The sequence below is a fragment of the Boleophthalmus pectinirostris genome, unplaced genomic scaffold (genome assembly GCF_026225935.1).
Source record: "Boleophthalmus pectinirostris isolate CB_2022bp ecotype Guang Dong unplaced genomic scaffold, ASM2622593v1 HiC_scaffold_22, whole genome shotgun sequence".
NCBI lineage: Eukaryota > Metazoa > Chordata > Actinopteri > Gobiiformes > Gobiidae > Boleophthalmus > Boleophthalmus pectinirostris.
Window position 1 is genome coordinate 12,742,027 of NW_026571190.1, and position 26,457 is coordinate 12,768,483.

General features: G+C 37.9%; 1 protein-coding gene across 1 annotated transcript in view; it reads left to right on the forward strand.

Moving 5' to 3' along the window:
• Window positions 1–5,410: 5,410 nt before the first annotated feature.
• Window positions 5,411–26,457, forward strand: part of hand2 (heart and neural crest derivatives expressed 2) — an 83,490-nt gene continuing 62,443 nt past the window's right edge. Inside the window, exons 1-2 of the mRNA XM_055158430.1 lie at window positions 5,411–5,731; window positions 7,486–7,567. Of these exons, the coding sequence (XP_055014405.1) occupies window positions 5,411–5,731; window positions 7,486–7,567 (403 nt within the window). The remainder of the gene's footprint in view (window positions 5,732–7,485; window positions 7,568–26,457) is intronic.

The following is a 26,457-nucleotide window of genomic DNA, read 5'->3' on the forward strand; positions in this document are numbered from 1 at the left end:
ATTGAAGGATAAGTTGATGTAGTAATTATCGTGACAGGCATAATTATGGGGACCAGATTTTTCGAGGCAGGTCCGTATGATGTGGGTATAATATACATTTTTGTCCCCACAATGTCCACACACTCATACTAACATTTTACGTACATAGACATATGCATTGGCCTATGAGCTGAAACACGGGTGAGCTGAAAAAATGTTGTCGCTAGGCTATAGTCCTTAAAGATGCCTTGTGCAACTTTTCTGGTGGAGGGCCTGTCAAATACTTTTCTCCGTGGAGATGTTATTACTTTGTCTGGAATGTTTCACAGTATGGCATTAAACTTTTCTATCATCATGGAGCCCAAACTAGACCAAGTTACAGGTCGAGGCAACCCTGTTCTCAGTCAGAATACTTGTTTTTCTTAGTATTTTTGAGCTATAAAACCACTTGTAATTTAATAAATATAAGGTAGAGCTGTTTAATGTCATTTTTAAATCGATGAATCGGTTGATGATGTCTTAGTCGAACAAACTTTTTGTTAGTCAATTCATTATTTCATTAGGATTTATATGCACAACAGCAGAAAGAATGGGGGTGAACTAATGGTTTGGGGATTTGGGAGTGAATTATGAGTTTAATCTGCTGTTTCCTAGTACTTTTCCATTTAAATGGTTCTTTTGGCATGAACTGCAGTTGTAATGTTGCGAGTGCAGTTTGGGTCAAATACATGGTCAGATCATTGATACAGAAAAGTTTTAAAAGAGTATTTGTCACACCCCCTTTTTAGTCGACTAATCAAATGGCATGATGTGTTTTTAGTCGATCAAGAATTTTGTTTACTAGTATATTACAGCAACAACTAACATGCCCCAGGGCAGCTGTGGCTACAGTCATGCTTGAATTGTAACTCATTCCCCAAGTTGTAAAGTCCCTTTGAAAACCTATGAGAGTTGCATTGAAACAACCACAATAAAAATGCGATGTTGTTAATTTGTTATTTAAAGGTGAACTATGTAACTTTTATGTTGGGGGTCCGCTTGTTTCTGTGGATATGTCATTACTCTGCATGGAATATTCTACAGTATGACATTAAACAGCTCTGTCTTACTTTTTTTTTATTACAGGTAGTTTTATAGCTCAAAAATACCTAGAAAAACAGGCATTGTGATCTTGGTTGCCTCTCCACAGAACTGACCTGTAACTTGGTCTGGTTTGGTGTTGATGGAGACAAAAGAAAAGGTTTAATACCATACTGTGAAACATTCCAGACAAAGCAAAGCAATTACATCTCCACGGAGAAAAGCATTTGACGGACCCTGCATCGGTAAAGTTACACAATGCACCTTTCGACGTCTTGTAAACTTGGTAACCATAACAACTTTTTTCCAGGAAATACTCCTACCACCACTGTAGAATACTTTAAACCTTTACTGACTCTGTAATGCAAATATAATCAAATCAACAGTACTACTACTGCTACTGATTCTTTTACTATACTATCACTATTTCAACTGCTTTGCCTACTTGTACTACATTCCTAAAATATCCACATTACAACAAGACCAAATAATATAATAATGCACAATGCAATGCTTAAATCCCTTGTTCAACTGTGTATATAATAGCATTTACAACTATATTAAAGCACATGTCCCAGTGGTTTCATAGACCATCTGTGTGTTTATTCCCAGTGTCTAAAATATCTGTTGTGTTTGAAATGTGCAGTTCATACATTAAAGACTCCAGTATCTGTTCCTACAGCGTTCAAAGAGGAGGAGGAGGCCGATGCTGTTTATGACGAAGGTCTGGGCTCATCTGGTTTTGGTGCAGAGCCAGGTCAGTGGGGCATGCCATTCAATTATTAGCCAGTAGGGGGCAGAATACCTCTCTGAGTGTAGGCCAAATCATGAGCATAGGCACTGCCTGGCTGAATCAGTTAATGTCCTGTTTTTCAGACATATATATTTTAACATAGTATTATCCTGTGTTAAATTTTTTAAGACAACTACATTGATTTATTCTTATTAAAAAAGCCTACAGCTATATAAATATGCAGTAATCCAAAACTATTAAGTACATTTCTAGACACTTTCTAGACACCATCTGTTACATTTGTCACTCTGAAATTGTCAAAGTTTTAGGCATAAGATTCTTAAGGGGTCCCCAAGGGATCTTAGAAAGGAGTCTGAAAATAGATTGTATATTTTATAGCTATATTGTATTGTTGTATATTTCCAGTATAGCTTCCCATGAAGGAATGACACAGGTAAAATGCGGGTTTCTGGGAGAAAAATGTTTGGAACCACTGACCTAAAATAAGAGACAAGTGTGCTTTTATTATCTCCATGACTTGAATTTGACTTTCCGCTCTTCCTCACAGGGTCACATGGTCATTTCCGGTCCCAGTGTATCCTCCATGAAACGATATGGCAGCTCCTGTAAAACTCAGCTTCATTCAACAAATGGAAAAAGAGGGAAAGCACTAGCATTAGGAACAGAGGTGGGCACAAATGACTTACAGTACAGTACAATAATGTCAGTCATTTTATTTAACCAAGAAAAAGGCTCTCTTGTTTGCAGCATGTTGGTCATATTATAAAACCAATTATTACTCATACACATAGTCATATTCATTAGAAACACAAGTGCCAATTTACCAATGCAAAAAGTCTAATAGCAGAAGAATACTGTTATGAATATACATATACAGTATACATTTACTGGTAAAATTTATGGCCTAATAAACTATATACTTGAGTAATTTTATCCTAATTAAATATGTTAAATTGACTGAGTAGGCACTGGTCTAGGCATCAACCCATGTTTAACATCATGTATTGTTTTATATTTACATGTTTTGGTTCCCCAATCCCCAGTTATCCAATCCAAATCCAGAATGATCCTCACTTAAGGTTGCCAGATCCTGCGACTGACTCCAGTTTGCAATAAACCCAAAAGGACTATCTATATGTCCTCAGTGTATGACATCTAATGGCATTGCAGGTTCTTTTGTAATTATTTTAAACATTTGCCACTATGCACCCTTTTCATGGAGCTGCCTGGCTAATTCCGGTTCTCTCAAAAAGAACTTCCCGCTTCATTCATTGTGTATTAGAAATTAGCCGCAAAAAAAAATCAATATCTTGATACCAGGAAGCAGTGAGCAAGTTACGGATACATTATAATTCCACGGAGGAAGCTTTTCTGTTCATAAAAGTAGGTATTTTTGTCTTGAAGCTAATGCTAACTGAAATAAAAATGATTTACTGATGTTAAAATAGCCCTACAATTGGAATAATCTTGCACAGAAAAACAAAAAAAGTTGTTGTATGTTCTATTTTGAGACTTAAATTAGGTTAGCATTAGCTTTTAGATGCAAATACGTACTTTTATAAAGACAAATACTTCCTCCAGTGTAGTATTTACATGGTTATACTTTTTGGTTACTCCCCCATGTCCCTCCACTTACCAGAATGAAGGAGATCAAATCTTGTATTATAGTGTTTGCTTGGTTTGGATCTACCATGTGTGGCCATTTTAACTTGAAACTTCAGGAAAAGCCCTGTGTTAATGACTTGCTTTAGTAAACTTTTAGATGCTTGTACTGGGAACACAGGGAGAACTGGGAGTCGTGGGTTATGTTTCTGTTTGAAGTAGTTTGGGACATGCATACTAGATTTCACATAGGGCTCACGAGAGGGGCCACCATAGAGTTTTACACACACACACACACGCACACACACACACACACACACACACATACTATATAAGCAGAAAGGTACAGATGGCAAGTTAGGAGCTATGTTGGGGTTTAATGGGGTACTTACCTAAACTGGCCATGCAATAAATCTAATGCCACTAAACTATTTCATTTTCTCTGGCACACAGTAAACTGTATTTGATGATGGGTCTGAGATGAAGGACAAAATGGTGGACAAAGTGATAATTTGTACTAGGGCTGAAAATCACAGTGTCCCTCACGATTTGATATAATATATGATACATGGCTCACGATATGATATTATAAGTTGCAGAGGGAGGACAAGATGGCTGCAACTGTCTGAGCAGGCCTCACATCTGTCTGTTACAAACTATCATCTGGACTAATCTGCCTGGAGTCTTTTGCATATATTGGATTACTACAATTACTAAGCAGTTTTTATAGCATATCAAGCTATTTTATCACTCTTAAGACGCTCTATTGGCTCGTTCTGAAATCCTAAGGCCGAGTGGCCTACCACTGTCAGCCATGCCACCGGGAGAAAGACAATCCCCCTTAAATCCAGACAACGATGGCAAAACATTCACACATCTAGAAGCACAGATCCAGCGACTATCCACTGAACTTAAGGAAAAGGATGAAATAATCGCTAAACTAATGGATGTTGCCTCAGGACAACATAAACGCATAGCCTTACTCAACAGCGCCCTCATGGACACAATAGTATGGGACCCACAGGCCACGTCCCGTCCCACCTGCTCAACCCCGCATTCCCCGTTGCCTCGCGATGCTTCCGTATTATGTAATAACGACAGAAGTCGTACATCTGAAATCCCCCTCCGACTTAACCTTACAAACCGTTTCTCTGTGCTGACATCGGACTCACCTGCTTCTCCCGCTCCGGTTCAGGCACCCCCCAATCTGGACTCTTCTAACCGATTTCCCCGCTCTCCACAGTAAGGTCCCAGTCTCAAGGGACGCAAGCCCACTTCAGGCTACTACAGACGATGCTCCGGTATATCCAGTGGCCACTGCTCCCTGTCCTCTCAGTCCATAAGTCCCCACAAGTCAACCGTACAGCGCGCTAAATCATCATCCAGACGAAAAATCTTAAAAGAGGCTGTTTTGAGACGATCCGGTGGTTCTCAGGTTGCTGCCCCGGCTCTGCCGCTCCACTCCTCGCTGCGCGCACATTCTCCGCCTTCGGTGGTATCACGGTCCCAAACCGCGGCACAGCCGATGGCGATGAGGTCACCGGTGGAGCCACGGCTACAACAAGCTGCTGCCCAACCGGGGATCTTGTCTAAGAATCCTCTGAGGCCTCCGGTGGATCCACGGTTACGACAAGCTGCGGCGCGCGACCGGTGCCCCTGGCCGAGGAGGCGCCTCTGGAGCAGGAGTGCACTGCCGATGGGTCGGTACCTGGCCCGGCCCCTCACTCCGAGGCCCCCGTCTCCTCTCGGTCCTCTTCACACGGTGATGATCCACACCTCACAGGCCCACAAACTGGTCTTCAGCCACAGCCACTGTTTCCCCCCAAAACAATTATCATCGGCGATTCAATAATCCGGCATGTTCGCTATTTTAATGCCATTACACACTGTTTTCCTGGAGCCACGGTGTCTCAGATTGTGAGCAAACTTCCTGACCTGCTCCAATCCATGCCCTCTACAATCTATAGAATCATAGTTCATGTGGGGACAAATGACATGTCACGTGGGAAATTAGAGAACACAAAAAGGGATTTTGAGGATCTTTTCAATGTTCTGAAACCGTGGACTACTCAAGGCATATCCGTGTTCATCTCTGGTCCCATTCCCACTCTGTATCACGGAGCTGAGCGACTCGATAGGACCCTTCATTTAAACAGCTGGCTCAGCTCCGTCTGCAGGTCCCACCTCATCAACTTCATTGACAATTTTAATCTGTTCTGGGACCGCCCCTCACACTACAGGGTAGACGGCTTACACCTAAATAGACGCGGAAGCCGTCTGCTTAAAAACTACATGGTCTACGCTGTCCACAACCTGGTAAGTGTGCCCGCTACTGTACCCGCACGTGAATGACTGTTTACTTCCTACACACCCACACCCCGCCCAGCTACCTCATCCTCAGACCTTCCAACGCACTGCTGGTCTCAGATTAGCTCCCCCTCCCTGTCGCCATTGGAACAGCACCAAACTGAACGGGCTGGGTCACCACCTCTGCTAACTCTATCACCACCAACGCCAGCTGGATCAACCACCTCTGCTAGCCGGATCATTTACACGTATACATGATATCCCAGTCCATATAACTAGACCTTTATCAAACCAAGAAACATATGAAACCTAGATCTATCAATCGGAATAATATTTTAATTGCTCATGTTAATACAATGAAAAAAGCACCACTGACTTTTAATATGGGACTTTTAAACGTTAGATCTTTGGCAAATAAATCCTTTATAATTAATGACATGATTGTAGATCGGCCTCTTGATTGTATGTTTTTAACAGAGACATGGACAGGCACAGATGGAGCCGTAACACTAAACGAAACCACACCTCCTAATTATAGCTATTCATATTCCTCTCGCCTTGATAAAAGAGGTGGTGGTACAGCTACAATCTTTTGTGCCAAACATAATTTCAAAAATATTTATTTTAATCAATACCCTTCATTTGAGCATCACTCCTTGGCCTTAACAAACCCCTCCATTCTCTTTATATGTATTTACCGCCCGCCCAAACATTCCTCCTCTTTCATGGCAGATTTCTCAGACCTCCTGTCCATTGCTCATTCAAATTACAATAGAATTATAATTGTAGGTGATTTTAATTTACACATTGATATCAAATCAGACTCACTAGCAACAGAGTTTTTTAAACCTTTTAAACTGTATGAATTTTAAACAAAATGTTTCACAGCCCACCCACAACAGAGGCCGTATATTAGATTTAGTAATTTCCTATGGAATATCAGTAAACATGGCCTCTGTTGTGGACGTGGGATTTTCAGACCATGCCTGTGTATTTTTTAATATAACAATTGAGCAACCCCCCATATCTGAATGCATTGTCAGAAAACGCTGCATTACTGCTGAAGTTACAACAAACTTTACAGAAATACTAAACAACACTCCAACCCCTATTTTACCATCTTCATGCGATCATATTGTAGAATATTTTAATAATAAACTAAAATCTGCTCTTGATGCTGTAGCACCGCTAAAAGTGAAAAATGTGAAGACAAAAAAGTCTCCTTGGATAAATGAAAAAACAAGACAACTAAAGCAAAATTGTAGGAAAGCAGAAAGAAAATGGCGCAAGAATAAAATTACAATAAACTATGAAATTTATCGTGAACATATGAGAAATATACAACAATAGCATTAAATGTGAAAGACAAGCATATCTCTCTCAACTCATACATAACAACAAAAATAATCCTAGGATGCTATTTTCCACTATTAGTTCCGTTATCGACCCTGTTTGTAACTGGAATGAGCCAGCCAACATGCCAAACTGTGAGGATTTTCTGACCTATTTCAGCAGTAAAATTCAGTCGATTAGAGCTGACCTGCAACAGATCCAACCAGGCATTGTCTGTAATACAAGTCCTTTGGTTTTATCAAACACACTTGATAGTTTTGCCCTGGTTGATGCTACGACTCTTAACAAAATTATTTTACAATTAAAACCAGCCACCTGTTTTTTAGATCCTATTCCTACATCGCTTTTTTAAATCAGTTTTTAATTTTTTAGCCCAAGAAGTTCTTAACATTGTAAATTTTTCGCTGCAGACAGGGGTTTTTCCTACAGCACTTAAAACTGCCATGGTCAAACCTCTGCTTAAAAAGGATAACTTGGACTCCTCCCTGCTCAGTAATTACAGACCTGTGTCAAATCTGCCGTTTTTAAGCAAAATTTTAGAAAAAAATTGTTTTTTTAACCAGGTTAGTGATTTTATGATTTCTAACAATATTTTCGAAATTTATCAATCTGGTTTTAGAGTTCAGCATAGCACAGAGACTGCATTATTAAAGATTCTTAATAATGATATAAGATCCAACTTAGACAAGAAAAACCTGTCAGTCCTGGTGCTGTTGGATCTCACGGCAGCATTTGACACTGTAGACCACTGTATTTTATTAGATAGATTGCATTATACAGTTGGTCTCTCTGGATCTGTTTTTAACTGGTTCAAATCATTTTTAACAAACAGGGATTTTTATGTTAGTCTTGGGGAGCACTCCTCCGCAAAATGTAAAATGGAGTATGGTGTTCCCCAAGGCTCAATTTTAGGTCCAACCCTTTTTAACCTTTACATGCTGCCACTAGGACAGGTCATCAGGAGACACGGTGTTAACTTTCATAGCTACGCTGATGATACCCAGCTCTACATAGCCGTGTCTCCTGGTGACCTGAGCCCGATCGATACCCTTTTTAACTGCATTTTAGATATTAAGTCCTGGATGGCAGCAAACTTCCTCCAGCTCAACCAGGGCAAAACTGAGGTTTTAATTATTGGTCCTGAAGCTCAGAGAGAGAGGCTCAAAGCTAAGCTCCAAACCTACTCACTGAACCCCTGTGAGAGGGTGTGAAAGTTTAGGAGTTATTCTTGACAGTGAGCTTAGCTTTGAGCCACACATCAGGTCCATTCACTAAATCTGGTTTTTTATCATCTAAAAAATATTGCCAGAGTCAGACCTTTTCTTTCTCAAGCCAGTGCAGAGACTTTAATACATGCTTTTATCACAAACCGTGTTGATTACTGTAATGCTCTCCTTTCTGGTCTTCCAAAGAAATCTACAGCTCCATTGCAGCTCCTCCAAAACTCTGCAGCACGACTGCTGACGAGGACCAGGAAGAGAGAGCACATCACCCCAGTACTGAAGTCTCTGCACTGGCTCCCTGTGAGCTTCAGGATAGATTTTAAAGTTCTTTTATTGGTTTATAAAGCTCTTAATGGTCTTAGTCCTATTTATTTATCTGATCTGCTTTTATCATATGAGCCCTCTCGGACTCTCAGGTCCTCAGGTAGTCTCCTTTTAGCTGTCCCAAGAGTTCAAACTAAAACTCACGGTGAGGCATCTTTTAGCTTTTACGGCCCCCGTCTGTGGAACAGTCTGCCTGAGGATCTGAGGTCCGCTGCGAGTGTTCATATTTTTAAAAGTAAACTTAAAACATATCTTTTTAATTTAGCTTTTAACTGAAACTTTTACCTGTTTTAACTTAAATTATCATTATTATTGTTATTATTATGGTAGTTTTAAATTAAATATAAATTACTATTTTATTTTATTTTTGTCTCCATCTGGTCTTAGCTATACACTTTTAATTTTTACTATAACTTTTAAGAGCTTTATGTTTATTAGTTTTGTAGTTTTTATGTTTCTGTTTAAATTGTGGTATGGGGGGGGGGGGGGGGTTAATTAATGTATTAAAAATGTTTCTGTTGCATGTGAAGCACTTTGTGCTACATTTCAAATGTATGAAAAGTGCTATACAAATAAATGATGATTGATTGAAGATATGTATTTAAGAACCAAATACATATTAGGAACAATATTTCTTTCTTAAACCACAAACTAATGCAAAGTTAATATGAAATATGCATAGTTTAAACATCAAAACAGTTGATATGTCAAGTGTAGTGCATAAACATGTTTCCTTCCACTATTTAGCATCACGATATTTTGATATTTTTGCACAATTTCTTGTGGTTTTCTTGTTAGCTACAAAATCACTCGCTTCCCTCTGCATCCTCTCCGATTTCATGTTGTATTTAAAGGCCCTGTATCTGATTTTTTTCCCCTCATATATGTCTTCAGACAGTATTGCTGTAATGTAAAAGCAGCTCTTGATGTCTTTGTCCAGTAATCAGGAAGTGTTAGTTTGCATGCTAGTTGTTGTTAGCTTTACTGTCGTGACAAAACTGTGAGAAGCAATTAGAAACTCACTGTGGTGAATAATTAGGATGCTCGGAATCCATACGCTAAATGAGGGATAAGTTAGGACCACCGCAAACCATTTAAAATTAACTAGTTCTGTCTTTTCTTTTTTTTTTTTCAGGTAAAAATCAGGTACAGCATCTTTAGAGTCAGATTCATATTCAGAAAATTGTATTGATCCCAGAGGGCAATTCATTCGAGGTAGCTACCATACATAACTACAACCGTAAATCTATTTGTTGGTCTTCCTTTATAGGTCTCTGGTTTCCTGGCAGCATCCTTCTGCCCATGTATTCCCTGTTTTTCCTCTGTACCATATTCACTGCTCCTCCTCTGTGTCATATGGTTAGGTTAGTTTATTTGCCATTTGTAGTTAAAAACCACAATGGAAAAACATGGCAAGAAGCTCAAAGTGCATCATGAGACATTAAAAACAACCACATAAACAAACTATAGGCATTCATTACAGACAACATATATTCACTCTCCGTCTTCTGTACCATATATTCACTAACCCTCTCCAGCTCAAAAATAATGTATCTAACATGATCTGTTCCGTATTTCCTGCTAACAAAAACGATCACTGTTAAAAGTCCTATATTACGCAAAATTGACTCTTGTGAGCTTTAAGCCATGTTAGAGTGTTGTTACATCCTCAAAAACATACCTGGAGTTGTATTTTGTTTCATTCACACATGTTTGAGTGACCCTTGTATTATTAGTTTGTCTAAATCGCCAAATGATCTGTTCCACATTGTGATGTCATGAAGTGGTAGTTTTGAAGTAAACAGCTACTGTTTACTAGCCTGATTCATCAGCCGGTTTCACTTTGTGGACACCGTCTGACCTTGCTGCATTACAATTTGTTCGCTTGACGGTAGGCAGGTACTTTTTTAAATTTAACCAATCACTGCTATTTGGTTGTGACGTATGTAATGGGGCTAATTGGTATGATAAAATTTACCAAACATTTTCTTTGTTCTGGCTTTAAATCCTCGATCTTGGGAATCATTGCCAACACAGAATATATGGCTCTAGTATGGCATAGGCTCTTCGCTGATTGGCTGGTGCCTGGACTCACACTTCAGGGTTCTTGCAAACCATCTAGTGTATTCCAATTCCTGACCTAGTCGCTGGAGAGAAATGAAATTGAGCGGAGGCACTAATTGGCACCAGCTTTACTAATCTTTTGTTCACTGGAAATTCCAGGGCTGAAATCATCCAAATGATTCTTGTGAAGGTGTAAGGAGTTTAAAAACACAATGGAGCATTTTCTGTATTACCACATGACATCACAAGGTGGAACAGAGTGTTTTAAATTTCAGAGAAGAACTCAGCTTAAATATGCAGCGTTAAACATGTGTAAATGAAAGTTTGAAATTAATACCTACAAGTCAACATCATCTTTATTTGCCAATGACTGTTTTCACAATTATCTATATTTATTTAGTGCCTTGATAGCGACCCTGTAAAAACATCTGCAATATGACAGATTATTGGCAAATAGCTCATATTTTTGCCTGCCTTCCACCTCAGTTCTAAACCATATGCTCGATATAATGTTATGATATCAGGAGAACATAACCAAGATTTTAACTAGCCATTTCCTATGCTTCATTCACTGGGGTGCTTTGCTCATATTACAGTCTATATTTACTAACATTAGCATTTGACGGATTTCCTTATGGCCTCATTCAAGCTTATAACATGCAGCAACACAAGCCCTGTTTTACCCTCCAGTACAATGCCTAACACACACACATCCACAACACACACATCCACACAAATGTACTCAGGATGCATAAATTATGTCGTGACCAAATTCAGTTAACCTTTCGTTTCTTGGTCCAGAGACGCCGTGCCGTAGCCCCACTGGCCAATGGCGATCCAGCTTGCAAACATAACATAGGGCCACGCACACAGCCTCCTCACATGCATATAGGCCTGTGGTACACTCTAAATGAATTAAGTACGAACCAGAACTGCGCCTGGAGATTGTCAACGCGGTGTCTGGCAACCTCTGCTCCGCTGGATGTCCCTCTACGACTCTGCTGCTCTGTTTGTCTGTTGTTTATGCAGAGCCGCATTCCCCAGATAAAGTCGTTATCTTGTGCTAATGAAGCTTTAAAACTGGGTTGAAATGGGGTTTAGAAGTAGGCATTGCTCGGGGGTCTGTGCTTGTCATTTTAATAGGATTTTTATATTAACGTCTTGACCAGAAAACAATAGAGATTTTTATTTTTTTTTTTTTGTACTGGTTTGTTTAGTAAAATCAGTGCTTTATAGAAGTGTATATCAATATAAACTTTTAAAAATGTCTGAATCTGCTTGTATCCATGGAGATGTTATTGCTTTGCCCAGAATGTTTCACAGTATGGCATTGAATCGATCTCCGTGGTTGTCGAGACAAGCAGATGGCAGAGTTAGAATCCAAGTTGCAGGTCAGATCTCTGGAGAGGCGACGCAACTCAGTGATAATAGTGCATGTTTTTCAAGTTGTTTTGTAGCAATAAAACACCTAGATGTGAGTAATGAAAGTGTCTTGTCCAACGACACAACAACAGTACAGAATAGTCCCACAACTACCAATATTATTCAATATTGCACATAAACACCTTTACCTTTCTGGAGCATTAGCCCATTGCCCATTTGTTGGCTACTGTGGTCTGTCCTTTCCATATGAAACCCCAGCTACGCTCTGTGTTGTTTTGTTGATTCTTGATATAACATTGAAACATTTGATTTGAATTTGAAACCGGTTTTCCTGGCGCCGGTCTGGAGCTGTCGGAGAGAAGAAGATGGATGACTCTAGAGTCACGCTGGGCCTAAATAGATTTACCAAAAGCAAGTGCAACCAGTTGTATGAGTTTAATCATGTAGTTTAGAAAGAGATTCATCATTTTTATATATCCGGGGTTAGTGATTCCACAATATCAGTTTTTGTAGCAATTACTGTGGGACATGTCATAATTTTACGATTGTTGACGATAGACTGCAAATGGATATACCTAACCTGCTAATGGTCACGTTCCAAATAGGAAGCACGTCCGGCTCCATGGAATCTGGCTCCAATTGATTTAACATTGAAAAATTGTCTCTCCTCTCTCCATAACTGCTGCAGTGAGCCTCGTCATTTTGGTATGAAAATGTTTGTATTAACCCACTCTACAATATCTTGGTGTTTTTATTTCTACTGTTTTGTCCCTAATTAAATTCCTATGTGAGTTCAGATGGCTGTGATGGACAGGTGGATTCACAAATCAGAGAATGGATTGCTTGTATAAAAACAAATATAGTTGCTTACAAGGAAAAAATTAAGGAAATATATATCAGGATGATAGTAGCTCAGTTGGTAGTGTTTGTCCACAAGATTGGTGGTTCGAGTTCCGCTCTCGATATAAACCCACAAGTTGGCAGTGGGATTCCAGCTCCAACATATGAATTCTGCCATTGTGTCCTTGAGCAAGACACTTAACCTACCTTGACCCATGGCTGATGGCGGAGTGGTTCCTTGATGTAAAGTGCTCTAAGTGCCTTGAAGGTTGAAAAGCGCTATATAAAAATGTGACCTTTTACCATATCACGAGGGACTGAAAAACAATGTAGGTTTTGGAACCGATACATGACCAATGAGCCCCTTTGTTTCACATACATCAGTGAAATAAATGAAGCTGACTGCACAAGCATGTTTGGTTCTGGCTCAGACTGATGGTGGAAGTTAACGAAGTAAATGTAATAAAGTAATGTACTTGAGTATAAATTTTGTGTGCTTTACTTAAGTACATTTTAAAGTGGATGCTTTTTGCTTTTACTTCACCAGATCATTTACTCCACTACACACTGTGTATCTACTTTTACCCCAAACGTTTACTCTAAAAGAAAAGTAAAAGTATGTTTTTATCAGTGTGTTAGACCTGCTGTAAAGTCTGAGGGGGGGTTAATTTTTAACATGTAGTTTGAGCAAACAAAAATATACAAAGAAAAACAAGTAGGGGAAAAAAAACCCAAAACAATTAATTAAATTATTTCTGTTCAACAAAATTCAGTACCAATCTCAAAATCTTATTACTTTATTTTATTTATTTATTTTTTGCGTATTTCTTTACGCTTGTATCTGTGATTTTATTTGATTACAAAACTGAGTACTTCATCTACAACTGCTGATATCCCTCTGCTGTATAAAAATACATAGAAGTATTCTATCTATCATTCTATCACACATTCCGAATGAGATCCTTCACTCCACAAATCCGTCATTTACTTCCATTCACAATGACTATCCACCTATATGCCCGGTTTTATGAAATGAAACTTTCTCAATACAGTTCACAACAGATTTAATTTAGTTGGATTCTATTTTATCAGTCAGAATGATATAAGGGGTTAAGCATTAGATAGTTTTATAAATAGTAGGTGAGTTATTGATAACATTGGTCTAAATATGGACAGATTTACTCAAACCAAGTCTAATATTTACACTGTAACTTAACTTATGTGTCTTTGGGGTGATATATTTCTTTAAGTCCAGGTGTTGAGCCAAAGTAAAAGAGCTTAGGTAAAAAGCCAGTATTAGGGGCATTAAAACTCCATATTTCACACACACACTATGTAATCAGAGTGAGATTTAAGTGTATATTTGTCCCAATGCCAGTTCCCCTCCATTAGACACAATACAGCTGGTATAAGCCTAGTTTAACCCCAACTACCATTCTGGGCCTTTGGGACAATAACCAGAGGAGGGTAGGGTAGCCAAAAGTGTAGGGAGTGTTACTTTGAAACTCAAGTACCTTAAAGGCCCTTCATCCAAAATCTGTCTTGCACTCGTACAGAAATATTGCATAAGCAGCTCTTGAGGTCAAATTAAGTCCTCTGTGCGCTGTCTGCATCTAATCAGAAAGCGTTTAACCATCCAAGAATCAGGAAGTGTGTGGTTAGTATGCCTGCTGTTGTTAGCTTAGTTTTAAAAAGCGCTTATAAACTCATGATGAATAATTAGGATGCTCAGAATGCATAAGGTATACTTGAAATAACCCTGGATCTCGACAAACCGTTTAAAGTAAACTAGTTTTATTTTTCATGTTTTTAAGGCAACAAAAACACGATAATCTAGTAGAAGTAAAGAGTGGACTTGCACAAGCATAATTGGACCTGTCAGCCGCTTTGAGTCCATGATGTTACTACTTTGCATGTTCCACTCTACAGCATTAACCTTCATCTTGCAGTTAATCAATTTCAGGTGTTTTTATTGCTCAAAAATACTTTAAAACCATGCATCCTTACCGTGAGAGGGGTTCTTTGCAGTTCTGATCTACAACTTGACCTACTTGTCTCCATGTGATGTAGATAATCTAATGCTGAACTGAAGAACAGGCAGGTCGCATACCCTCCACCAGAAAATGCTCATGTTGCACCTTCAAGTTGTACTGATTCAGGTTACGTAGTGCACCTTTAAATAATTTTCATTCACCTTTTCTGGAGTTGGGGCGTCTGCAACCTTCTTGTTTTGAAAATGTTGCTTTACCTTGAATATTCCTTAGTATGGTATAATGTGTCTTTCATTTATTCAATTACATGTGTTTTTATTGCCATAAAAAGTCACCTTTTTGTCTCCATGGAGAGGAACATTTTGAGGAACATTACAAGGAAAACAACGTCAGACCCATAGTAACTTTAATATAGTCAGCATAGTTCTTTTGTCAGGTACAATTTCTTTCATAAGCAAATATAGTTTATTATCACCCAACTTTGACAAAACTCCAATTTCAATCTCAGTGGGGCATCGCGCTGCTTTATAACGTCAGCCGTGCTAAACTCACGGCTGGAAATGTGAAAAAAGGTCGTAAAAACTCCACTTAAGCTCTCTCCTGGGTCCATACATCATGTGTTATTAAAAATGTAAAGTGGACTGGATTTTGAGACTTAATCCTATACGTTTTAAAGTAGCAATATCCTAAAGAAGGACTGTTAAATGGAGGTTTGTGTAGAATGACTCTGGTCTGCTACTGGGAAATAACTCAAAACTGTAATAATAAAAGAGCATGGGGCCAAGCTCTCAATGATGTCGTGTTTTCCAAAGAAAATAGTCCAGTAATTTTGGTAGTTCGGTGACATATTTGAAATGCATTTGAATTATATATAAGTGGATTAATGGACAGAACGGGGATACGGTTTTGCACCAGTAACCAGTAAAAATGGTATGAAATGCCCAGGTTTGAGGTGCCCATTTTACTCTCGCTGTGTTACTGCATGTTTTTTTTTTTTTTTTTTTCCATTTATTTGCTAGAGGTGCCATACAGGTTTTGTCTTCTCATTTAAAAACCTTTAAACCATTACATATTGTCCAAATTAACCCATATCATTTCATGCTGAACAACTTTGTTTTTTCTGAGGATAAGTAAATATCCCATTTGAACAAACAAATTGTAGTGTATTGTACAGGTGTATTTCCCCAGCATTAGACCAGTAGCTATTCTAGAGGAGGATGGTATCTCCGGTGGTGATTGGTAGCAGTGCAGACATCTCTGATAAAAGGTGATAATGAGCTCCTCCTGGTCCAATCTAACTGAGTTTAGTGTATTCCTGTCCTGTTTGGATGTTTAAGGCAGAAGAAATGGACTGAACCATGAGATATTTTCATTGGGGTAGGAGCTCAGTTGGAACATTGCAGTGTTTCCCAACCTGGGGTACAAGGACGGAGATTGCAGAGGGTTTGAGGAGCTTTGTCTGGTTAGATGGTCAGGTTATGAAAGACATAGTTTGAGCAAATTAAAAATCCCACACAAAACCACACTTCCACGCACAAGTGAGATCAGAGGAAAAAAGGCTGGATTACTGTTGGAGATGTGTTCTTTGTATTTACAAGCGCAGTACCTAATTAAAAATGTGAAAAACACAACTAGTTCATTTTAAATGGTTTGTAGTGGTCCAAAGTTCTTCCTCATTTTTCTCATGCATTCTGAGCATCCTAAATATTCACCACAATTAGTTTATTTGCACATTCACAACCCTCAGAGGCAAGAGCTTTCACGATAAAGTCAACACCAACTAGCATTCAAACAGCACACTTCCTATTACACTGACAATAAAGCAGCTTCATAATTAGATGCAGACAGCACAGCACACAGCGAATGTATTTCGACCTCAAGAGCTGCTTATACAATATATCTATACTGGGCCATATGCATGAACAAAAATGGGTACAGGGAAACGCCATGCCTTAGTTTGTTAGCAGACTCCGGGCTTCCACTTGAAGACAGTGAGCCACGAGTTGAGAATGCTTTGGAAAATGCCACTCAAAGCTTGTGTTCGTGCATGCGTTGGTTAGCTCATAGCATTAGCATGTGTGTGTTTGAATGGATAAGAATGCTATCAGCGCAGACTCTTTCCATGGTGAGGTCAGCCTGACGCGTAAAGCCCCTCTCACATGGAAGAACTGAGCCTGGACTCTGGTTCCCATAGTGTGAGCCACAGATACGCAAGTGTGTACAAGTATGCAGCAGTGTGTAGTACTGTGTGTGGTAGCAGGAGGAGTAGTAGTACACTGCAAAAAATTTCGAGAATAGTCTAATCTTTACACTATATAAATCTTGACATTTGTAGTTTTGAAGAGTTTAGATTAAAGTACTGATTGATTTTAATAAATTCCAAATTAGTTTGAAGTTAATTGTAGAGCAATGAAAAAAAAAAAATCTATTAAACCAGGGGTGTCCAAACTTTTTTCATCAAGGGCCACATTTCTAAACATAGACAAAGCAGAGGGCCGATCAAGGGCTGTAGACTGGTGTTCAATACAGTGAATAATTGAAATATGTGCATGTTTAACACGTTAAGGCCAATTTGCGGTCCAGCGTCAAATTGTCTGCATTACGATGCAGAGAGTCTGCATCGAAGCATACCCCCTAAGCAGGGCCTCTGCGTCAACCAACGTGCACCTCCGAGATTTTCTAACTACGCGTCAAAACGCCACAGACAGCAGGGGAAGTGACGCAGACGATAAGAGCTGTGATTGGTCCTCCGTACCACCGCTCTGTGTATACATTTCCTGTCCACTTTTCTTTCTTTCAGTATATATTGAGAAATAATGTGTTTAATGCAGCTTTGCGCATATGTGTTTACGTTTTACAGAAATGAAACTTAAAACCGCATGGCTAACTTACATAAACTAAGCGCTCATAAAACAGCTCGCTCCTGGTACGCAGTCAGCTTCTCTCGGACTTAAAAAGGACACGACTCAGTGGAATATGCGTGTTCTTTCTGTGACAGAGGAATGTTGTACTAATGGTGAGTCTGTTCTGTGCTTTTATCGCGTTAGAGATGGTTCATGTTAAACTTTTCAGAGATTATACTGTCTGTGGGTCATACACACAGACCATATATATAAATGGACAGATATCGTCACCCCCTACTGTTTTGGCAGTGAATTACTTCGTGGTGCACAGACCCCGACGCAGATCCATAAATCAAAAACGACGGCGACAAGGAGACGGTGGCAGTGTGTGTTGAGTGGACGCAGAGCTATACTTCAGCCTTTAGAATGAGCCATCACACTTTATTCATGCTAAGATCCTTAATTATTAAATATTAGCTTTATCAAGGTAGATTTTCAAAAAACTTGCAGTAAAAAGTAAATTTTTTATTGATGTAAGGTAATTTGGGCCAATTCACCTGGAAGTCAGAGGGCCAAGAAAAAATTGTCTGAGGGCTGCATTTGGCCCACAGGCCATAGTTTGGACATGCCTGCATTAAACAAACAAACAAAAGAAAAAAACATAAATAAACATACCTCTTACTACTCAAAACAAGATCACCATTTTAAATGAAAACCGTTGTAATAAAATAGAAGATACATTTTGAATGTGCACAGTGGTTCTGGTTAACTTTAGATTTATCTTATTTTATTTTAATCTTTTGTAGACAACATCAAATTATATATAAAACTTGCCAATCTTGCAGTTTAGTAGACATTAGTAGACATATTTAAAAATATCATTGTGAATTGCATAGATACATCACAATTGTATAGTACTTGGAAAAATAATAAATGTACAGTTTTCCAAGCCTAATTTGAAGTAAATTATTTTCTCAGTGCAGTAGTTTGATTGGATTTTTCTTTTTGCAGTTTAGAAGCTTTGTTTTCTTTTTGCAGTGCATTAGTTTGTGTCAGACTTTAGTTTTTTGCAGTGCAGTAGTTTGTATCAGATGTGTGTGTTTTGCAGTGCAGTTTTTATAGTACAGTAGTTTATAGTACAGTAGTTTTTTCAGACTTTTTAGTTTTATTCAGACTTTGTTTTACAATGCAACTAGCATGCAACTAGCATTGTAAAACAAAACAGACTTGTATCAGACTTGTGTATTTTACGGTGCTGTAGTTGTGTCAGACTTGTGTGTTTTGCAGTGCAGTAGCTGTATCAGACTTGTGTGTTTTGCAGTGCAGTAGTTGTGTCAGACTTGTGTGTTTTGCAGTGCAGTAGTTGGATCAGACTGGTGTGTTTTACAGTGCAGTAGTTGTGTCAGATTTCTGTGTTTTGCAGTGCAGTAGTTGTGTCAGACTTGTGTGTTTTGCAGTGCAGTAGTTGTGTCAGACTTGTGTGTTTTGCAGTGCAGTAGTTGTATCAGACTTGTGTGTTTTGCAGTGTAGTAGTTGTATCAGACTTGTGTGTTTTGCAGTGCAGTAGGTGTATCAGACTTGTGTGTTTTGCAGTGCAGTAGTTGTATCAGACTTGTGTGTTTTGCAGTGTAGTAGTTGTGTCAGACTTGTGTGTTTTGCTTTGCAGTAGTTGTATCAGACTTGTGTGTTTTGCAGTGTAGTAGTTGTATCAGACTTGTGTGTTTTGCAGTGTAGTAGTTGTGTCAGACTTGTGTGTTTTGCAGTGCTGTAGTTGTGTATCTGACTGTGAGGTGCCATGTTATCTGTGGCAGTAGGAAGGTTCCTCTAAAAGAATGTCTGCTCAGCTCAGACACAGTCCAGCTGCTGTCTGCTCGCAGACTCAGGGCTAAAGTGGACAAATGCATTTAGACCAGTGCACTCATATAGACCTGCTGTATGTGTACATGTATACCTACGAGAGCACAGGCTCTGAAATACTACATACTCTGTTATACTATCACTACTGTTTACACGAATCACTGTCAACTGAATATAGACATATTAAGACATTAAAGGTTCTGTATTACGCAAAACTGTCTCTTGTGAGCGTTAAGCCATGTTAGAATGTTGTTACCTCATCAACAACATAAGTTGGAGATTGAGCAACCCTTTAGTTTTAGTTTGTCTACATCTACAACGCTCAACATACTCTCTTCCACCTTATGATGTCATGTAGTGGAAGTTTTCAAGTAGCAACTAAATATTTTTGAATGCTACAAAATAACTCCAGGTATGTTTTTGATGAAGAAACAACATTAAAACATACATCAGAAAACAGCATAATATACAGCTTAATATAAGAATAGAATAGAGACTTTTTGATAGACTTACAGATCAGTAAAATCATGCGACTTGGAGAAGAGTACAGATGTTAGAGGATGAAATTTGTCATTTTTTTGTGTTTAACAACCCTGATAAAAAGTGTGTTTTGTTCCTAAAATGTTTATGGAAAAGTAGAGAAATGTAATGTCATATATTGTAGAAATCATAAAAAGGATGACAAAGGTTATTATTTATGTATATGCTTGGGAGTGAAAAACACAATTTCAATTCTTCATATGTTTCGCGTGAAAAATTGACAATAAACTTATTTGAATTTGAAAAGGTTAATCTTAAATGTATTGTTTTGGTGAACATAGTCATGTTCATGTTTTTCATGACAAGAACCTGAATATTGTGCATGCTTGGGGTTGATGGCAGAAATTCGAGTGCCAGGAACGTTAATGTAAATTGTAAAATAGGTCAACCTGATGCCCTTCCAGAGTTGAAATACAATGGCTGGTGACTTCTTATGCTTGGATCAGATATAAAATACTATTGCCATTGCTGAATACTGCAGTGTGAAATAGAAACAGCTACTTTGTACTTTGAAGTGAACTAGCCCTATGTTACGTGTGCTCTGTGCTCATTCTAATCAACGGAGTTTACATTATAAACATGGACATCTGGCTGTTCATATGCACTGTTTTATGACACAAGATAGTTCCCTCATTACTTTGTGCATAGGGTATTTGCTCAGCTGGATATGGTCTGGGTTTTTAGCATTTGTCAAGCATTAAGAAAACATTATTTAGCAGTATTTCACATTTTAATAGGCTACATTACATTTAGTTTGCTCTTGGATTCGAGCCTACCACACTCAATTTGCCACAGAGATCATATAGAAAAGTAATTACCAACTGGTGAGACAGTGGCTACGTTTACTTGCACACCAAAACTCGGATCATTATCTGATTTCTCTCTCTAATCAAATTATTGAAATGTCATTTAGAGTGTGAGTAATTGGATTGCTCATTCTTCATTCTGATTGTTCACACCTGTTTAAAATGGAAAATTATGCAAAAAAGAAAGTTTAATTTATTTTATTTTGAAGTTTATAATTTGACTTCTCAGTTGGAGACGGGCTGCAGATATGACAATTCCATTAATCTTATAGCAACCATAATGTTAACAAGGGCCAAGCCAAATTGCACAATAGTTATGATTAGAGTTAATTAATTTACTAACAATCAATGACACCTTTAATTTGTTAAATTAATGTTTAAACAGTCAAAATAATGCCTTCTTTGCTCGTAAAAATTGCATTTTGGATGGAATTTCCAAACATAGGTAGAGATATTCCATTTTAGAACTCAGAGCTTGTTCTTTTTTTCCCCCAAACTGACAACTGATGTAAAACTATGATACAAATTCATCACAGGTACTAACCCACCAAACCAAGTCATAATTAGAAAATATGAAAACCATACATATACTTTATTACACAAAATTGACTCTTATGAGCTTTAAACCATGTTATAATGTTGTTACCTCATCAAATACGTACCTGGAGTTGTGTTTTATTTCATTCAGACATGTTTGAGTAATCCTTTATTGTTAATCTGTCTGCATCTCCAAAGCTCAAAATGCTCTGTTCCACTTTGTGATGTCATGAAGCGAAGTTAACAACTACATTTTACCTTGATTTCAGAAGAGATTGGCAATTCTAGGGCTGAAATTATTCAAATGATTCTAGGCAAGGTGTATGGAAAATGGTAAAAACAGTGGAGCAATTCCTGTATTAACACTTGACATCACAAGGTGGAACAAAGTGTTTTCTGTTTGACAGAAGAACTCAGCCTAAATATGCAGGGTTTGTGTGTTAAACATGTGTGAATGAAATAAAACACAACTCCAGGTATGTTTTTGATGCATTATAACTGCATTATAGCATAGATCAGAAAATAGTATAGCATGGGCTCTTTAAAGCAGTATGGTCCCTGTGTGTTTGACCTGCCCTGTTCTGTAGGAGTCTTTAGCCCTTTGCCTCCTGCTCCAGTGGCTCTGAGGCTGTGGTCCTTAAGTGTGTGCATGTGTGAGCTCCTCTTTACCTGGTTTAGATCCATGAAGATGATGGCATCCATCAAACCAAACACAGGAAGCTGATTTGGCCTAACAGCGTAATGACTGGCGCCAGCCGTGGCACCGCGGGCTGTCCCTGAGCCCTGGGACCCCAGGTTAGAAAACATGCACACAAGAAGTCTTACTAAGGGATAATAGATTTTTAATTTGAAGTCTTATAATTTATTTTTAGGCTCTTATTATTTATAAAACATACACTGGAGATACAACTGGTAACTAAGGCTGACTGTAAAAAAAATCCAAAACACTGTGATTATATTTGCTTAATCTGTTTAAAAAGTATGATTCTGTTCTGAGTTCACATTGTAAACTACTCCAGGAGCATTAACCTTTTAGCGAAGACTGAAATATGAACTAAACAAATCCAAGAATCCAAGAATGTTTGTAAAAGTCTAATCTACAGGCACACCAACATTTTTCATTATTTTTCCTAAACAACATTTGTGGTCTGTTGTGTAAACTCAAATTGCAATTTCAATACAATTGTGATATATTCCACTGTCTAATTAGCAACACAAATATCAAAGTAAAAAAAATATATATATATAAATAAAATCCAGTTTTTTGGTACCTGTTAAAGGTTTATGAAAGCATATTTGCAGTTTGATTGAATACAAACCAATGTATTGATTTCTCCAAACATAAAGGTAAAAAATTAACCTGAAATTCCTTATGGGCAAAAGTAAATAGTATAGTAAAGTAAATTCTGGTGCATTGTGCCGGGCCCCAACAGGAAGCGGCCCCAAAGACAGATTAGCTACATTTGAAAATGGCTTGTGTTGCCACATTTTTCTCCCCAGACGCTGAAGTGCAGTTTTGTAATAATTAAAGAGTAAGTTCAATTCTTTTCTGGCAGCAACATTAGTCCAATCAGTGAGAATACAGAGGGAAGTGTGTTGTATTTTTTTTTTTTTTTTTTGTGAGTTAATTATCCATCAAGCAGCATCCATAATTATAACCACAGATGATAATGTATGTGCTAAACATGAAGCAACCTGCAATTTATTTAACTATTACAGGTAATATTACAAAATACTCAAACAATCATTTAGATGTTTAGCTACTGTGGAGATCTTATGACGTTGCCTGCAATGTTCCATAGTATGGCGTTCATCTTCTCTGTATTACTTTTAATTACTATTGAAATTTTTTTTTTTTACAAAATTACATGAAAACCTGCTTTATTGATGTATCATTTCTTCAAAGATCTGGCCTGGTTGTAACTTGTCTTCATGGATAGATAAATTTAATATCAAACTGTGGAACATTCCAGACAACCAGTAACATCTCCATTGAGACAAGCAGACAAGTTACATAGTGTACCTTGTCTGAAGTTAATTAAGTTATGAAAACAATGTCCCTGCTCCCACCTGACAGTCAGATATTTATTACTTAATTATATTTTTTAATAACGTTTGTGAATCTGTTTTCAGGACACCATTAATGGTTCTATATTAGGCAAAATTGACTCTTGTGAGCTTTTTGTCATGTTGAAATGCTGTTATCTCATCAAAATCATACTTGGAGTTGTGCTTTTTTTCATTCACAGATGTTTGAGTAATCCTTTATTATTAGTCTGTGGACATCTCTATAGCTCAAAAATCTCTGTCCCACCTTGTGATGTCATGAAGTGCTAGTTTTCAAGTTAACATCTCCTTTTACTTTTGTTTAGTAGAGATTCCAGGGCTGAAATTAATAACATGATTCTAGTGAAGGTGTAAGGAGGGAGCAATTTCTGTATTGCCAAATGACATCACAAAGTGGAACAGAGTGCTTTCTGCCTGAGCGAAAAACTCTCAACCTAAACATTGTGTGTTAAACATGTGAATGAAACAAAACACAGCTCCGGGTATGTTTTTGATGAGGAAACAACAATATAACTAAATATAGCGTAATATGGGCTCTTTAAGATGTCTCCCCTCTGCAGCATCGCTCTGGTCTACCACGTGATCCAGTGTCATCCATTATCTGCAGGGAGCGCGATAACAACTGTGTTTAGACTGCAGAGCGGCTAAGGGCCAGTCTTATATATGTGTGTGTGTGTGTGTGTGAGTGTGTGTGCACCTATGGTAATTGTCCTTGGCTCCAGTCTGACACCTTTAAATGGCTGTCATCAGAAACCACATGTTGCCCATACACACACACCCACACACACACACACACACACACACACACACACACACCCCCACGCACACACACACGCACACACACACACACACACACACACACACACATAAGGGCAGGGCTCTCAGTGATAATCTGTCTGCAGCTAAATCCTCTTCTGTTTAAATGACAAGGACCCCCAAAATCCACAGGAGTTATTTGGACAACTACAAAAAAAAAGACATTATTTGAGCTGTAAGAAATACCTAAATTGAATCAAAATAGCATTTTGACTGTTCACAAAAAGCAAATTGTAATGCTTATTGAATGCCCTATAGAGAATTAAATATTACAAAGCATGCTAACCCAGTAGTCTAGCCCTTAAAAGTGTTATGTGTCACCATGGACTTGACCTAGATATTACCATAGTGTGTTTAATGGAGACATGTCAAACTCCAGACAATATAATTAGATTTGGCCTGCAAGATCATATCAAATACGTATTAGAACTGGCCTGCTGGCTACAGACACATTATTTATGTAAAAAAAAAAAAAAAAAAAAAAAATATATATATATATATATATATATATATATATATATATATATATATATATATATATATATATATATATATATATATATATATATACATATATAATATATTTATATTATGCTTGTTCTGGATTCAGTGTTTAAGCAAAACTATTATTAAACATTTATTTTAATAAGAAAAGGTTTATCATTACATATCTCCTAACATTACATATTACATGTATCATAAAGAAAAGAAAACATGCAGATGTTGTTCACATTTTTCAATAAATATTTAGTTTGGCCCACATTTTTCATTTTGATCCTCTGTGAATTTTAAATTGACACTCCTGATTTAATGTTTCAATTATGGATGTTTTTATTGCCCAAAAATACAATGCAAAACATCCATTCTTACTGTCAGTGAGATGACCTATCCACAGATATGACCTGTAAGTATTAGTATTAGTTCAACAGTTCAAATTTCAGTCTCAAATGTTAATGTTCTCTGTGAACTGTGAATCTTAATGAACTCTTAATCAGTCTCATAGGCTTATTTTTACAATATTTACTGTATGGTGCTGAATGGAAAGCTCCGATGTGAATGCAAAATGGTTGTTTAATACCATAATGTGAAACATTCCAGTCAAGGCAATAGCATCTCCATGGACACCAACTGTTAACACACCCTCCATCACAAAACTTACATTCTTGCGTTATAACACTAGAAGTTTTACATAATTTTATTGCATTATTATTATTTCGTAATTTTAGCCTTTTTAAAATGTTTTTATCCTATCTATCTTTTTTTTTTTTTATCCAATTTTTTATCCTAGCCTTCAACCTGTCAGGAGCAGTGGGGGCTCCTCTCCAGATCTAGTACCTATACCTGGAGGCTATTCCTACTTCTGTCATTTTTAAATAACCACTTTTCCCCCAACTAAAATGATTAAATAGTACTAGGCTTGCGTTCTCTCTCCTCTTATGGGCGGTCGCGGTTTGTTGTTTGCCGGTGTATTTAAAGGGTCGCAGGGGTCACGAGAGGTCGTCATGTTTAAACAGGCAGACAGAGAGTGGGCGACCTCTGACCCTGGCTTGTGCCTAGGTCGCCCGGCTCCACACCCTCCAGTGCATCGTGGGTAATGGTGATGTCGTGCGGTCTATTCCTGGACTCTGTCTCGGATATAAATAGATTCACCTTTGACACAGAATCAAAGGGAGCATTCACACACGCTCACCTACACTCTCGCGCCTGGTTTAGAGCACTTTGGGGGAATTTATATTGTTTTGTTTTTCCTGAAAATGTTTTCAGTGCAAATTTAAGGCTTTGTACAAGATTTTTAATATCTGAAAAAAAATATATATAAAAGTTTAGCAGTGGTCCAAAGTTATTCCTTGTTTCCACTTTTCTAGACATTCCAAAAAACATAAACATTGCATTATTCATTCAATATGCCTTTGGTGATGGTAAGCATAAGTGTCTTGCCCAAGGATACAGTGACAGTATGCAATGGTCAGCTGGCATTGAAAAACCAGTCTTTTGGGTATGAGACGACCTCTACCAGTTGTTTCACACCTATTTGTATTCTTCATCAATAGGAATACATTTCACTTGAAAGCTCCACATTACGCTATTTTC